Raw genomic sequence first — 12,503 nt, forward strand, 5'->3', positions numbered from 1 at the left:
GTGGTGTGTGTCTTGGCAAGTTAGGCCTCTGTGTATATGAACAGAAGGTTGTGAGTTTGAATCCTGCGGTTGGCAGAATAATCACATGGAGGCTGGGGCCATTGAGCAAAGCCCTTCACTCTGAAGTGTGTTCCAGGGGATAAATGGCCAACCTTGTGCTCTGACCTCAAGCTTTGTTCTGACCTGTGTATATGCGTATGTCTTGAAAAAGGATAGGAAGTAGGGATATGTGAAAATAATTAGTTCCTATGTACTTGTGATGCAGTTAAGACCCATTAGGAAGCTTGAAGATGCTGCCTGTGAATGAGTGTTTGTTGTTTTGTGACTTTTTTCAAACAATGCTTTTCTGTGTTGTTACCAATAACAGAAGGCTGATGGCAGGCCATGACTCCAGTGAATAGATGTAAGCTTGCATCACTGAATCGACATTTGATTTCATATAGGTTATAGTTTCTTGCTCCTGCTTTATTTACGTGCTGATCTCCACACACTGTGCACTAATAACAACAGTTTGCTATAAGGTCGTGGTGACAGCGAAGACCGTCTCAGCTTCTAGGACACCATGTCTGTCATCGCTGTCATCCCTTGTCCCTGGACATTGGGCTGGAAACTGCTTTTGCTGATGAAGCACTCCACAGCTGCCTGACTCAATCTCCCAGTGCCGAACAATGCCAGCCTGCCTGGCTGCGCTGTCCTAGTGACGCTGTCAAGGAGATCCCAGATTTATCTATTCACGTCTCTGTTTATATTTATTTTCTCTGTCCCCTACTTTGTTTCCATGACTTTTAACAAGACAACTTGTTACCTTGTGTTAAATGTTGACAGTATATCTTAAACATTTAAAACTGTCTATATAATACCAATTGTAAATGTAATTCTTAAAGTATTTTTTATAGCTAGCTTGTTGTTGCATCTCTAAACATGACTTACATATTAAAGCACATTTACCTAACATTATATTTGGGACCAGCAGTAAAATTTGAATCTTTACAGGCAGTGTGATACCTGGTTCTCATATCAAAGTAATTCAGCTAAAATGACATTAAAAAGCTCCAGTAACAGTTTCTTATATAAAACGAGTGATCTAAAAACACAGCATGCGCCATTAGTAATTGACTAACTGCAGCTTTGCAGTGTCATAGAGTTGGATATAAATTCGCATTGGATAAGGACAGTCAAACGCTGCGCTAATAAAGGGGTTAGCATGCTCTCCCCTTCAGATTCTGGCATCTGCCCCTATAAATATCCTACGGTCAGCGCTGGATCAAAGAGGGGGAGCAGCTACGGCGAGAATCCCGCCCCGACATTTAGACTAAATAAACGAAAGGGAGGAGCCTGCCCCTTCAGCAGAGCAGAAGACTCACGATAACCACGCCACTTCTAGGGCTAATGTTTCTTCTTTCAGGCAGTGCAGGAGTCTCACGGAGGTTGAGCCGTGGGTGCTGGACGTGTATCGTTGCTCCGCACCAACGACAAATTGCTACAGTCCTGCGGATGAATAGACAAGGTTTTCAAGTCGTGCAGAATTTAATTCGATCAAATTTACAGAATGCTGGGTCTGTTTTAAATGCAACCATTCATTTCACTATATTTAAGTAGTCTGTGTGTGGAAACAGCACCAACTTGTTGACGCCATACCTTTTTGAAGTTAGACACCTCAGAACATTTGACTTTGTATTTTTTCATTTCGCTCCTAATGAGTGTTGGGAATTCGTTGTGGATAAACAATTAAAGTGCCGCAGTTAAGGTGGGGGAAATGGAAGAGCAAAAGTGTCGGGCAGCTTCCCGGTCCAGCACTGAGAGGACCTGCAGCGAGCATCCCTGTGACCATCGCCTCCACAGGAGCTTCAGAGACCTACCCTGGGTGGCGGCGTGCTGCGCGCTCTCCCTGCTCTCTTTGGGAGTATGCGTTTTTGTGTACCTGAAGACGTCGGAATTGCAGCATAGGCTCTTAAATCTGGAAAAGGACAGGGACAGCCGGCCTTCGGCGTGGTTCTCGGGCGATCAGGTGGAGCCCATGATTATAGATAGACTCGACCAAATTTTAGAAGAGGTAAGCGGTTCCCCACGTTCACCTGCACTAACGTATACTTTGCTTATAGCGTATTACACAAGGGACCCAGAGCAATATATTTAAATCAAATTCACAAAGATTACTTTTACATTTTGTGAAAGTGTACCGACTGACTCTAAGGTGTTTTCGTTGAACCGGCACCTGTTTGCTGGTTGTGTGCACTTCCACGTAATTCGTTGAACGCCCTCTATATAAGTTACTGCATTTAGATAGATTTTTAAAAGCGCTGTCACTTCTCGACGTATAGACTTATGTGTTTTTATCAATATAGATGTAACTCTCCCATATGTCATCTCTGCTGAGAAATCGTAATATAAAGAAGAATTGTGCATTATGTACTGACACATATTTATTGCAGGTATTTGCTAAAAGAAATACGTTAGAATTTAAAGTAATTTATAATTCATTTATAAGGTAACAAATGTTGTATTAATGTCAACAGTCACTTATTCTGTTAAAGTCATCCGTTAGAGGGCACGTGATAATTTTAGATTTTTATAGATTATAGATCATTTTTATAGATAATTTTAAAATCGCGTGACGTTTTGGTTAATTGACGTGGGCGTCAATAATTACATATGCCTGATATGTTCCACTAAACCAATTAAGTACAACGGCTAATTTCATGTAAATTGTTGTAGCTACTCGTGCCACCGTGTTTTGGAGTGGCTGGGGCACGTAATTGTTTCAAAAGAAGGAATAATTTGACTTTTTGGTTTCAATTCAGTCTGTCTGATAATCACTAAAATTGTTCTCAAATGTTTCTTATCAGTTGAAGACAGAGGAACGGCACTCAGCTTCTCTTTTTCTGTTTGTGTGTGTGGGGGAGGTAGCCCACAGCTGTTTTTAAGAGGTATGCTTTATGGTACTATGTAAAGATAAGTGCTCCCTACGAAACGGTAGCTGTGTAAAGGACTGTGACACAAGTTTCACATCTATTATTTCAAAATCTTATTTCCAACGTGCCCCAATTTTTAGGGTTTTGTACACCTAGGGCAACCCATTTTGTTCATGCCACAGGGATTGTGCCACATCTATTTCTTATGATGATCAGCATTCAAGCTATGGCGTGCGCAGCAATGAAACAATGCAGAAAGTTGGATGGTGATGCAGCTGTATAATTCACACGTGAAGTCAGCCCATTGTTTGAAAGTGGTTTGAAAGTGGCTGGGTAATTTGCATTTGAAATGTTACTGGTCAAGGTGCAGTGCCACACTTCCCTCTGAGGGGCATCACTCTAGATTGCCATTGCTTACACATGCTCGTGCATGCGGTGTTCAGTGTGTTTTGGCCCAGCCAGAAGAGCACTGACTTTGTTTTAGTGGATGTGACTGTGGAGCTTTGTGATTCAGGCTTTCATTTGGGAGTGGATTTGTGAATACCCATTATTAATGTGACACAATAACAGATGGCCTTCATTGTTTCACACCATGACGTTTCAGGACTCATTTGTGTTTACGTATACAGCACACCCATTTTAAGATGCATACATATGTAATGTGTGCCCTATTCACCTGTATTAAAGTCTTGTTTGGGGAGTTTTTCTGATGTTAGCAGGGGGTGAGGGAATTGAGTGACCACACACAGCTGTATAGTGAACTTGGACAATAAAGTGAGCTGTGAATTCTGTGCACAATCTCTTAAAAAGCTCACTGGAGACATGGCATGCATGCTGACCCTTCTTCCTGCATGGAAACAAGAAACTCACGTATAATGAAGTGTCACGAACGTCACACGCTTCGGCCCATTACACACTGGGGGGGCTGCAGCAGTAAAGACGGGGCCGTCCACTCCTGTTTTTCTGTGTATTACTGCTCGCATTGCATTAAAGGTGTTGTAAAACAGAATCTGTGCTCTGTGCGCTCTGCTGCAGAGGTGTGTCACCCTAATGATTGGGAGGTGAAACAGAGGCATAAGTGCAGTGAAATATTACACTTATGGTGCCAAATCGTGGGTGACAAATGCAGGAAATGAGGTCCTAGGGATATTAACTTCACTCCTGAAATATGGCAGCTCCCAAGAATGCATTGCTGTCTCGCCTCTTTAAAATCAACAATCAGTCGCAGGATGGTCCTCTTGGGTTAAATCAGCACCTTTTCCATGGCTTCTTCGTGCTTAGTTTAACTTTACCCCATGTTTCAGCACGTATGAAGAAAGGGAGAAATCTACATCCTGGCCTCGTGGACAGGGGGTCCCAGTCCATCTCTGGTGCTGAGTGGCTCTGGGCCACTCGTGGGCCCGGCCCAGTCCCAACACTGCAGCTATTGCAAGGGCAACCAGCGCAGCCAGCGAGTGGCAGGGATAAACGCTTTGTGTGTTAATAAGGGGAAGGTTATTAAAATGTACTCTGGGAGCAGGTCCAGTGCCATCTTGGCTCTGCTGTATCAAAGCATGTCTCTTTCAGAAGAAGGGTATGTGATGAGGTTTAAATTCTGGGAATTATTTTTTTTGAAAATGGTTTTCCCTGGTGTAAAGAAGATGCATCTGCTGGTACTTATTTTTAAAAGGTGTACATTATTTTGATTTTGTTTTAATACATGCTGTGTGTTGAGAAATTAATGTTAAAATCACAAACTAATGTCCTGGCATAGGTCAATTCTTCTTGTTTTCCTGAATAGATTTTCCAGATCTCCGAATGGTCCTGTAGCATGTTCTAAACAAAACTGTGTTCTAGATCTGGAGAACGTGACTGCAAGGCCAATTATCCGCAATGATAAAAACAGCGAAAACAAGCCATTAGTCCCTGGCAAGAAATCTATGGAAATGACTCGGCAATGTTATGACTTGCCACAAACTGTAAACAGGCGATTGTTGTCCGGAATAAAAAGCTGATGTGAAATAATACATATGATAAACCGCAGAGGAAAGGGCTGCAAACACACACTGGGTGAAAGAGGGGTCCTCTGACACTGTGGGTCTTCAGATTCCCTGTTCTGTCCTGTACGTCCTCACAGCTGTTTCTCCTATTAACCTCATATTCTGCGAATTGCAAATTAAAAAGCAACGTCACAAATTGTCGGGACACTCCCCATATCAAATCCTGGGCTTTGTGCTTAACATGTGACCCATCCAAAAACACGTGCAGCCCAACAGGCAAGATATCACTATAATTTTCACAGTCTCAGTTTGAGGTTGTACTTCACCGAACCCATCACTTAAAAAGTTGGCCTCACAAGCTGTATTCTCCTAATTTGTAATTGTTGTCTCTCTGGTTTCTTTGAACACAGAGTAATAAGCCTTAACCTTGTCATTTAATTACTACCCGCAAGTCTTGTTGTGTAGCTGTCATTAAATGTACAGTGGTGGTTTTATTCCCTCATTTCCAGCTGGAGAGGAGCTAGAGAACGCATCTCTCCTCCATGTGCCTGCTGCCGTATGCATTAGACTGCACCTCTCCACTGTGTACTACCACCCTAATGCATTAGACTGCACCTCTCCACTGTGTACTACCACCCTAATGCATTAGACTGCACCTCTCCACTGTGTACTACCACCCTAATGCATTAGACTGCACCTCTCCACTGTGTACTACCACCCTAATGCATTAGACTGCACCTCTCCACTGTGTACTACCATCCTAATCTATTCGTGTGGGCCTCTCTGCCATGTGCCCTCTGCCATCTGCATTAGAGCGCACCTGTTTCAGCCATACGGGACCGATCCACATCTGATACTTGCTTATTTAGTTTTCGGCAGTCGGTAAAATCAATTTGTACAATCAATCGCACAACATCTTTTTCCCGTTTTAGATGTTATATTTTACGGCATTCAAGTTGAATGTTAACAGTGCCACTCAATTCTTTTTTGCCAGTCCGTGTGAGTGCAGTGAGCTCCGCCTGCTGTGACGTCCTGTGCATACCCTTAGCAGTAGGAGGAGCATAAGAACATCGGATTTTACGTTTTTGAACAACATGTAGTAGCACAACAATTTGCAATCTTTGTAAAAATAAAGTTTTGAGAGATGAAAGTAGCGTTTAGTGGAAAATCTCACTAAGCAAAGCATGCGCAATTATGTGAGACAACGCAATGAATGATGTGGGAGTCGCTAACTTAAGCTGTGTTACATGCTCGCTACAGCGTGTGATACAGGGCTGAGCTGCTATTACAACGAAGTGTAAATGACGCCGTTGCCAGTGGGAGAAAAATTGTGGGGCATCTTAAGCCTTCACAAATTGTGTATAATCTCTTTGAAGATATTCAGATTAAACTGCAAAAGCGTCAAAACCTTTAAAACAAGATGAATAATCGAGGTACAACAGTACGTTATGTATGTTTCTAGATGTCTAACACAGCTTTTTTGGCGTACTTTTTTCTTTTGTACTTACTAGTTTAAACAAAATAGCTCTGGTATCAAATCAGTTCTTATATATCGGCTGATACCCTATGTTCAGGTATAAAGATCGTTTGGGCGCTGAAAAAGTTGGATCCGTGTGCCGCTAATGGAGTAATGGTAATATTAAAGTAGAAAGCTATTATATTGGAATCTGTATTGGTATTGGCAGTTGTGAATCGGATTGAAACTGAAAAATGTGGATCGATCTAATTCTGGTTAAAGCACCTCTCCGCATTGAGCCCTCTGACATAGGGATTACAGTACACCTAAAGTGCGCCTCTTTGCCGTGTGCCGCCTCCCGTATACACATTAGATTGCGCCTCTCTGTCGTGTGCTGCCTACTGTATGGATAAGAACACATCTTTCTGCTGAGGGCCAGACCTGCAGCCAGATGTCCACGCAGGCTGCTGCTCCAGACATGAGTCATTGCTTAGGTTCAAAGCAGCTGATAGCGATTACGGTAGCACTGGCTGTTCTTCATAATGTGCATTCCTGCAGAATATTCCAGAACAGCACCTCTCCCCCTCCCCAAAGTAACCCAGAAGCCTTACATAGGAGGGGAATTGAACTCATTGTTGCTCAACAGAGGGACCTCCAACTGCAAAAGACTGGTGTCTTAGTTATAATGTGACGCTGGTATTGTGAAATGTTTTGTAATCCTTTTAAAATAGAACGTTAAAACCAGACCAAAACCTTGGAGGTCAGGTTACCAATAATGAGGGGAGGCAGAGAGGCGGGGAATGTTCCCCTTCCGCCCTCTACCCTTGCACACCCCCCCCCCCCCATCAGCTGCTGCCTTTCGGTACCAACATCGTTTACATCATCATAGGACTCTCCTGTTGCCTACTATTAATTACGACAACAGCTACCTACTAATTGGATATTTGTTCATAGATGATTTTTTTCTCTGGGGAGAGGCTTGTGTAATATCATGTAGCCCATACACTACACTGTAAAGCACTGATTACCCTGCAGCATCCAGTGCTACTGTTACTGTACCTGCACACTGCCTAACTACAGGTCACATCTGTTTGCCAGTTTTTTTTTTTTTTTACTTATCAACCAACTGCACTAACAGCAAACCTGTCTACAGAAAGACGTGGCAATGAAAGGGAGCTAGTTAACACAGTCGAGGCGTGGTCTATGGCCAGATGATAGCTTCCGTATTGTGTGTGAATGCACCAAAATTCAGGTAGATCTACTGTATGATGTCTATATCGTATTCTCAGGTTGGACATACATACTACGGTTTATTTTCTTTAACTAGCGAACCAAGTCAGGTGCTTTTAGTTCATTGAGACTTTTTTTTTTTTTTGTAAATTGACTATGGACACCCAGTCCGAGCCCTTCAGGCCATGCCCATGACATGAACTTGTAAAGTGGACAGATCATGTGTGAGACCAGTTCACTCTGGGTTCTCTATAAAAAAGATCCCTCTAACTGGAATGAAGGCTGGTTGGTAAAAATGAAGTAAATCTTGATGAATTATTTGTGGGAGATCTACGTCTCTTTATAGATCGGTGGGTGGGAAAACCTTTTAATATAAATGCTTGAAAAACATCTAGAACAGAAGGAGGGAAAATAGAGAAAGAAAAGCAAGCTTGGTGGGATCCAGCTTTGAGCTCAGTCTCGGCACATGCAGCACACAGCAGTGAGATCACATCCCAGAACGGGATGTTACTCTAGGTTTAACTCCTTCAATGTGAGGCTAGAGCTGCCGTTCCAAGGCCACTGTATAGTCTGCTTTCCTCTTGAACTTTTTGCTATGCATCCATCCCAGAAGGGGCTCCTGCAGAGCACGCAGCCGTGCTGGCTCCTGACCGGCTGATGGCATTCACAGGACGCCCACCCCAATCAGGCCGTCAGTGAGCCACTGCTCAGCATGCTTTACTTACCAAGCTTCGTGGGGTGGGGGTGGGGGTGGGGGGGGGAGGGATTTGATACAAATCAAGACTTAACCCTTTGTGGTATTTATTTTGAGTGGGGCTATAAATGTCTACCCTATTGAGGCTTCTGGTAATGCAAGACTGATGAGTTAGGGTGTTGATGCACAGGTTCTGCAAATTGTGTTAATCAAGAGTAAAAAGTAAATAACAAATACTTAATTTGGTATTCAAAACTGTTCAATATTGAACACTGCCAGGCATGAGGTGCTGACATCTGAATATGCACTTCTTGCCTCTCCCCCCCCACAGAAGCTGGCTGCACGGCTTCCCAGGGTCCGAGAGACACGAGACGCCCCACAGAGCTGCATCTGCCCACCAGGTATGCTGCGATCCCTTTGGTATTGAGCACTGCACACTGCTCCTGTCTCATAACAGCTACTAATGCATGATCCTTTGTGTCTGCTTTTGTTTGACTGTAAGGTGGGCCAGTGCATCAATTCAGTAATATGCATATGCAAGTATCATATGAATGGGCGGTTTTCGATAGAAGCATCTTCAGATCAGATAAATGTGTGTTTGTGTACATGTGTCCCTGTGACACTGTGTGCACTGGATTCAAAGTTCAGCTGGAAACAATGTGACGGTAATTCAAATGCTTAGAGCAGTGTTTCTCAACCCAGTTCTCAGGGACCTCCAGTCCATGTCTTTGCTCCTTCCCAGGTCCCTACCAGACAGCACACATTTTTGATCCCTGCCAGCTCCCAGTGGACTGTCTGGGGGTCCCCGAGGCCCAGGTTGAGAAACACTGGCATAGGGGGTTAATGGGGATTAAAGCTTTCCTGCCCCCTAAAGAGCACTAGCATCATAGTTGGTTATTATAAGCCATCTTTTAGCACTTTAGCTTTTTTTTTGAAGGTAAAGCAAAAGGTCTGTGGCTGTGTTGGCAGCAACTTTTATAGCTTTTGTGATTAATTTTGCCGCTATGGAAATGTTTTATTTGTTTGATCCTGTTACCTTCAGGGCTTTCGACAAATCTTGGTAACTGTTCACAATGGGAGCGGGGGGCTTAGCTTGTGTTTTATCACTGAAATAAGCAGGGCAACCATCCAGCCATAGTACATTTCTTTGCTGTGAAAAAACATTGTAATAAATGTAATATAAATCATTTTTATGCACTGTTTTTGAAGTGTAATGCAGACGAGGGTGGGTTTAGTACACTAGAATGTCTCAGCCTTCAACTTTTATAAGATTGGCAACTAGTAGACATACTGTACCAGATTTCATGGGAGTTTGGTAATGCTTTCCTCATGGTGAGGAACTGTTTTTGTCTCCAGTCTACAAGGGATGCTTACCCTCTTGCTGCGACAGGTGTAGATGCATTTAAGCCCTCTGACAGAACTGGCCCAACTTTGTGGGCTGCTCCAATAGCAGGCCAGGGCACTGGGAGCATTCTTGGGCACAAGAACTGCTGGTGGGTGGCTGTCACTGCATGATAACAAGGGTCCCACACAGCAGCACCGACAGGCTGCCTGTGGGACATCGTGTGGGAACAGGCTACATTTTAGTCACACAGTGCACCTGGTTTCTGTTGGCTTTTAAAGATGTAAATGTGTAAATGCAATACATTATGTTAGTGTTAATTATTACCTGTGTAAATGTCACAGTGCTTCAATGCCTTTTAAAAATAATTTAACTAAACTGCTTCAACCTAGAATATTATTTTAAGCCTCCTGTTTTACTTCTGGGGTGAATAATTGCTGCCATGGTCCATGAGATGTAACAGCTACAAGGTGCCAATAGCTAGTGTCCCCACCTGTTTCCCAGCCTGCTCCCAGGTGTCAGCCATTAAATAAGTAGTTAGTCTATGGAGGTGTTTCCTTCAAGTGTATGTGTCTGTTCTGGGCCCCAGTGGACCAGACCTGTGGGAACCACAGAAGCAGGAGTTGACACACCTCTGTGCTAACTGGAAATGTCCATGGGCAGCTGGCTGTTAACTGTCTGGTAGGTCCCTGCTAACTAATTAAGGTATACTTGGCAGTCACTGTGAGGGTTTCCCATTGTTACATGTGAGAGCCTTTTACAGCATCGTCCACATACAGTAGTGCAGGCTTTTATCTTTTTTTCTTGTAAAGCTCAGTCTTGCTGTTTAGATTTTTCTAGTTCTAGGAACACCATTATGTAAAAAGGCAAAAAAGGTGACATTTTTGAGCAATGCACCTTTAATTGATTGGTTTGTGATAGTTCCACTGTGGATGACAAAAGCACTGATGTCACCTTCCTGTGGCCCTGTCCCCACCTGGTCCGTTTATCCGGCTGGGCTCTGGTGTTCCAGCATAGACGGCACCTGCTGCACATGACACTGTTCCCAGCCTTGGGGGCAGCCTCATGGCTGAGCCTTCGGCATTGTGTGTTTCATAAGAACCCTGAGGGCTCCCTCTCCAGGCTCTTTCATGTCCTTTCCCTGCCTTCTCTCTTTAAGAACAGCTTTAAACGCTTCTGCCACCTGTCTGCGGTCTGCTCATAGTGGCTAAAAATGGCAGTGGACAATGCCGTGTGGCGTGCCACTGCAGTGTGGTGCTGGCGTCGTGATGCCCCCCGCACACACACACACACACACGCACACGCACGCACACACACACACACACACACACCTGTCTCCCGCCAGTCACCCCTGTGCACGCCACTCAGATGGCTCCCATTCCTTCGTTTATTTTCAGTGCCATTTGGGGTGTTGAGCCCCCTCAGGCCCTCTCCGCCATCACAGGACCCTCGTGTAAGAAGTGGCAGCGGGAACCTTTTGTCTGGCGATAGTGGGAAGCGTGCAGTGCGAGCGCGACCAGGCTTGCACTCTCTTCCAGCGACACAGTGACAGACATGCAGACCCATCAGCCTCTTGAACCCCCATCTTCACGCTGAGCCACGTGGGCATGTTCTGCATTGTTGGGGTGTAAGGGTGGCTCATCTGCTACCTGCCACCACCCCTTTTGAAAAGCATTTCATTTCATATTGTATAATTCCAGGTTTGACTTCAAGGAAAAAGAGGTGTCTTGAGCCAGGTCTGATGGTAATTCGCAGTTAGACACCGCGGGTTTGTGCTATTTTCTAAAATATTCTTAAAAGCAGACAAGGATTCAAGGCCTTGATTGAACAATGGGCTCCTTTAAGGAGTGCTTATCGAGGAAGATTTATTTTCTCAAAATTATGTGCTGAAAAAGTAAACTTGGACAAGGGGGAAAATTGAGAGAAACATAGAAAATGCTTCCCTGCTTATCCCCCTAAGACGTGCAGAAATCACCTCAGCGACATGCGGCACCGTTCTCTCAACAGACGTCTCACTGTGCTAAATGACAAAATTAGACAATTCGAACACAAACACTTTCCTTCCCCCACACACACGTCTTTAGGGTAAACGCGCTGTTACTAGTCATTAAATATAAAATGAGTTATGTGATACACTTGTATTTTCGGCAGCTGAGTCGTCTGCGGGAGTAGCCAAGGCACGCGGCGTGAGTGTCTGGAACGGGTACTCTGGCAGGCGGCGAGCCTTCCTGCATCGTACGCGCGGCTCGGTCCGCTTACAGCAGATAATATTGATGATAATTTACTTTGGCATGCATTATAAGCATCTTTGTTACGTTTATCACAACTTTTTCTAAGAGAAAATATGCTATAAATGTCATACTGTTCATTAATAATTACGTAAAGAAGGAAACGAAAGATATTACTTAATCACACGGACATTAATTTCACGGAGTCGCTCGGTGGGTTTGTAGTTTGTTACAATAGCATTTTCAGTAAACTTTAACAAACTGTGGTTATTGCCTGGCGGCCTTTGTTTTTAATAATTTGTAAAGAGAAATTACTCATAAAACACATATGGCTAGTTTTGGATTTTAGAATTACTTTGGGTACCTTGCTCATTTTTGATAACGTTGGAGAAATTCATAAACTTAGTGACGAATTATTTATGAAATATATACCCTTTGGTTTTCCAGATAAGGAAATGCTGAAAAAGGTTTAATAATGATGTTGGTGAAGTGTCATACTGAAAGATGAAAGTTTTGGTTAAGTACAAATGTAACCTACTCATTCCTTAATAGATGGGGAAGATCCAAAATCACTGTGCAAGACTATCAAAACCAAACTAGCTCTACAGTATATGCTTGGATATCCTATTTTATGCAGGAGTAGCGATGCCTGCTAACTCAAT

General features: G+C 43.6%; 1 protein-coding gene and 1 long non-coding RNA gene across 2 annotated transcripts in view; one reads left to right on the forward strand and one right to left on the reverse strand.

Annotated features, from left to right (window-relative positions):
• Positions 1 to 463: 463 nt before the first annotated feature.
• LOC140588200 (uncharacterized) lies at positions 464 to 2,407 on the reverse strand. Its single transcript, XR_011989516.1, has 3 exons — positions 2,216 to 2,407; positions 1,365 to 1,957; positions 464 to 703 (listed from the first exon to the last, which is right to left on the reverse strand). It is a non-coding gene; the product is annotated as an uncharacterized lncRNA (long non-coding RNA).
• Positions 1,757 to 12,503, forward strand: part of col13a1 (collagen, type XIII, alpha 1) — a 105,753-nt gene continuing 95,006 nt past the window's right edge. Inside the window, exons 1-2 of the mRNA XM_072709791.1 lie at positions 1,757 to 2,053; positions 8,603 to 8,672. Of these exons, the coding sequence (XP_072565892.1) occupies positions 1,757 to 2,053; positions 8,603 to 8,672 (367 nt within the window). The remainder of the gene's footprint in view (positions 2,054 to 8,602; positions 8,673 to 12,503) is intronic.

Source organism: Paramormyrops kingsleyae, chromosome 3 (genome assembly GCF_048594095.1).
Source record: "Paramormyrops kingsleyae isolate MSU_618 chromosome 3, PKINGS_0.4, whole genome shotgun sequence".
Taxonomy (NCBI): Eukaryota; Metazoa; Chordata; class Actinopteri; order Osteoglossiformes; family Mormyridae; genus Paramormyrops; species Paramormyrops kingsleyae.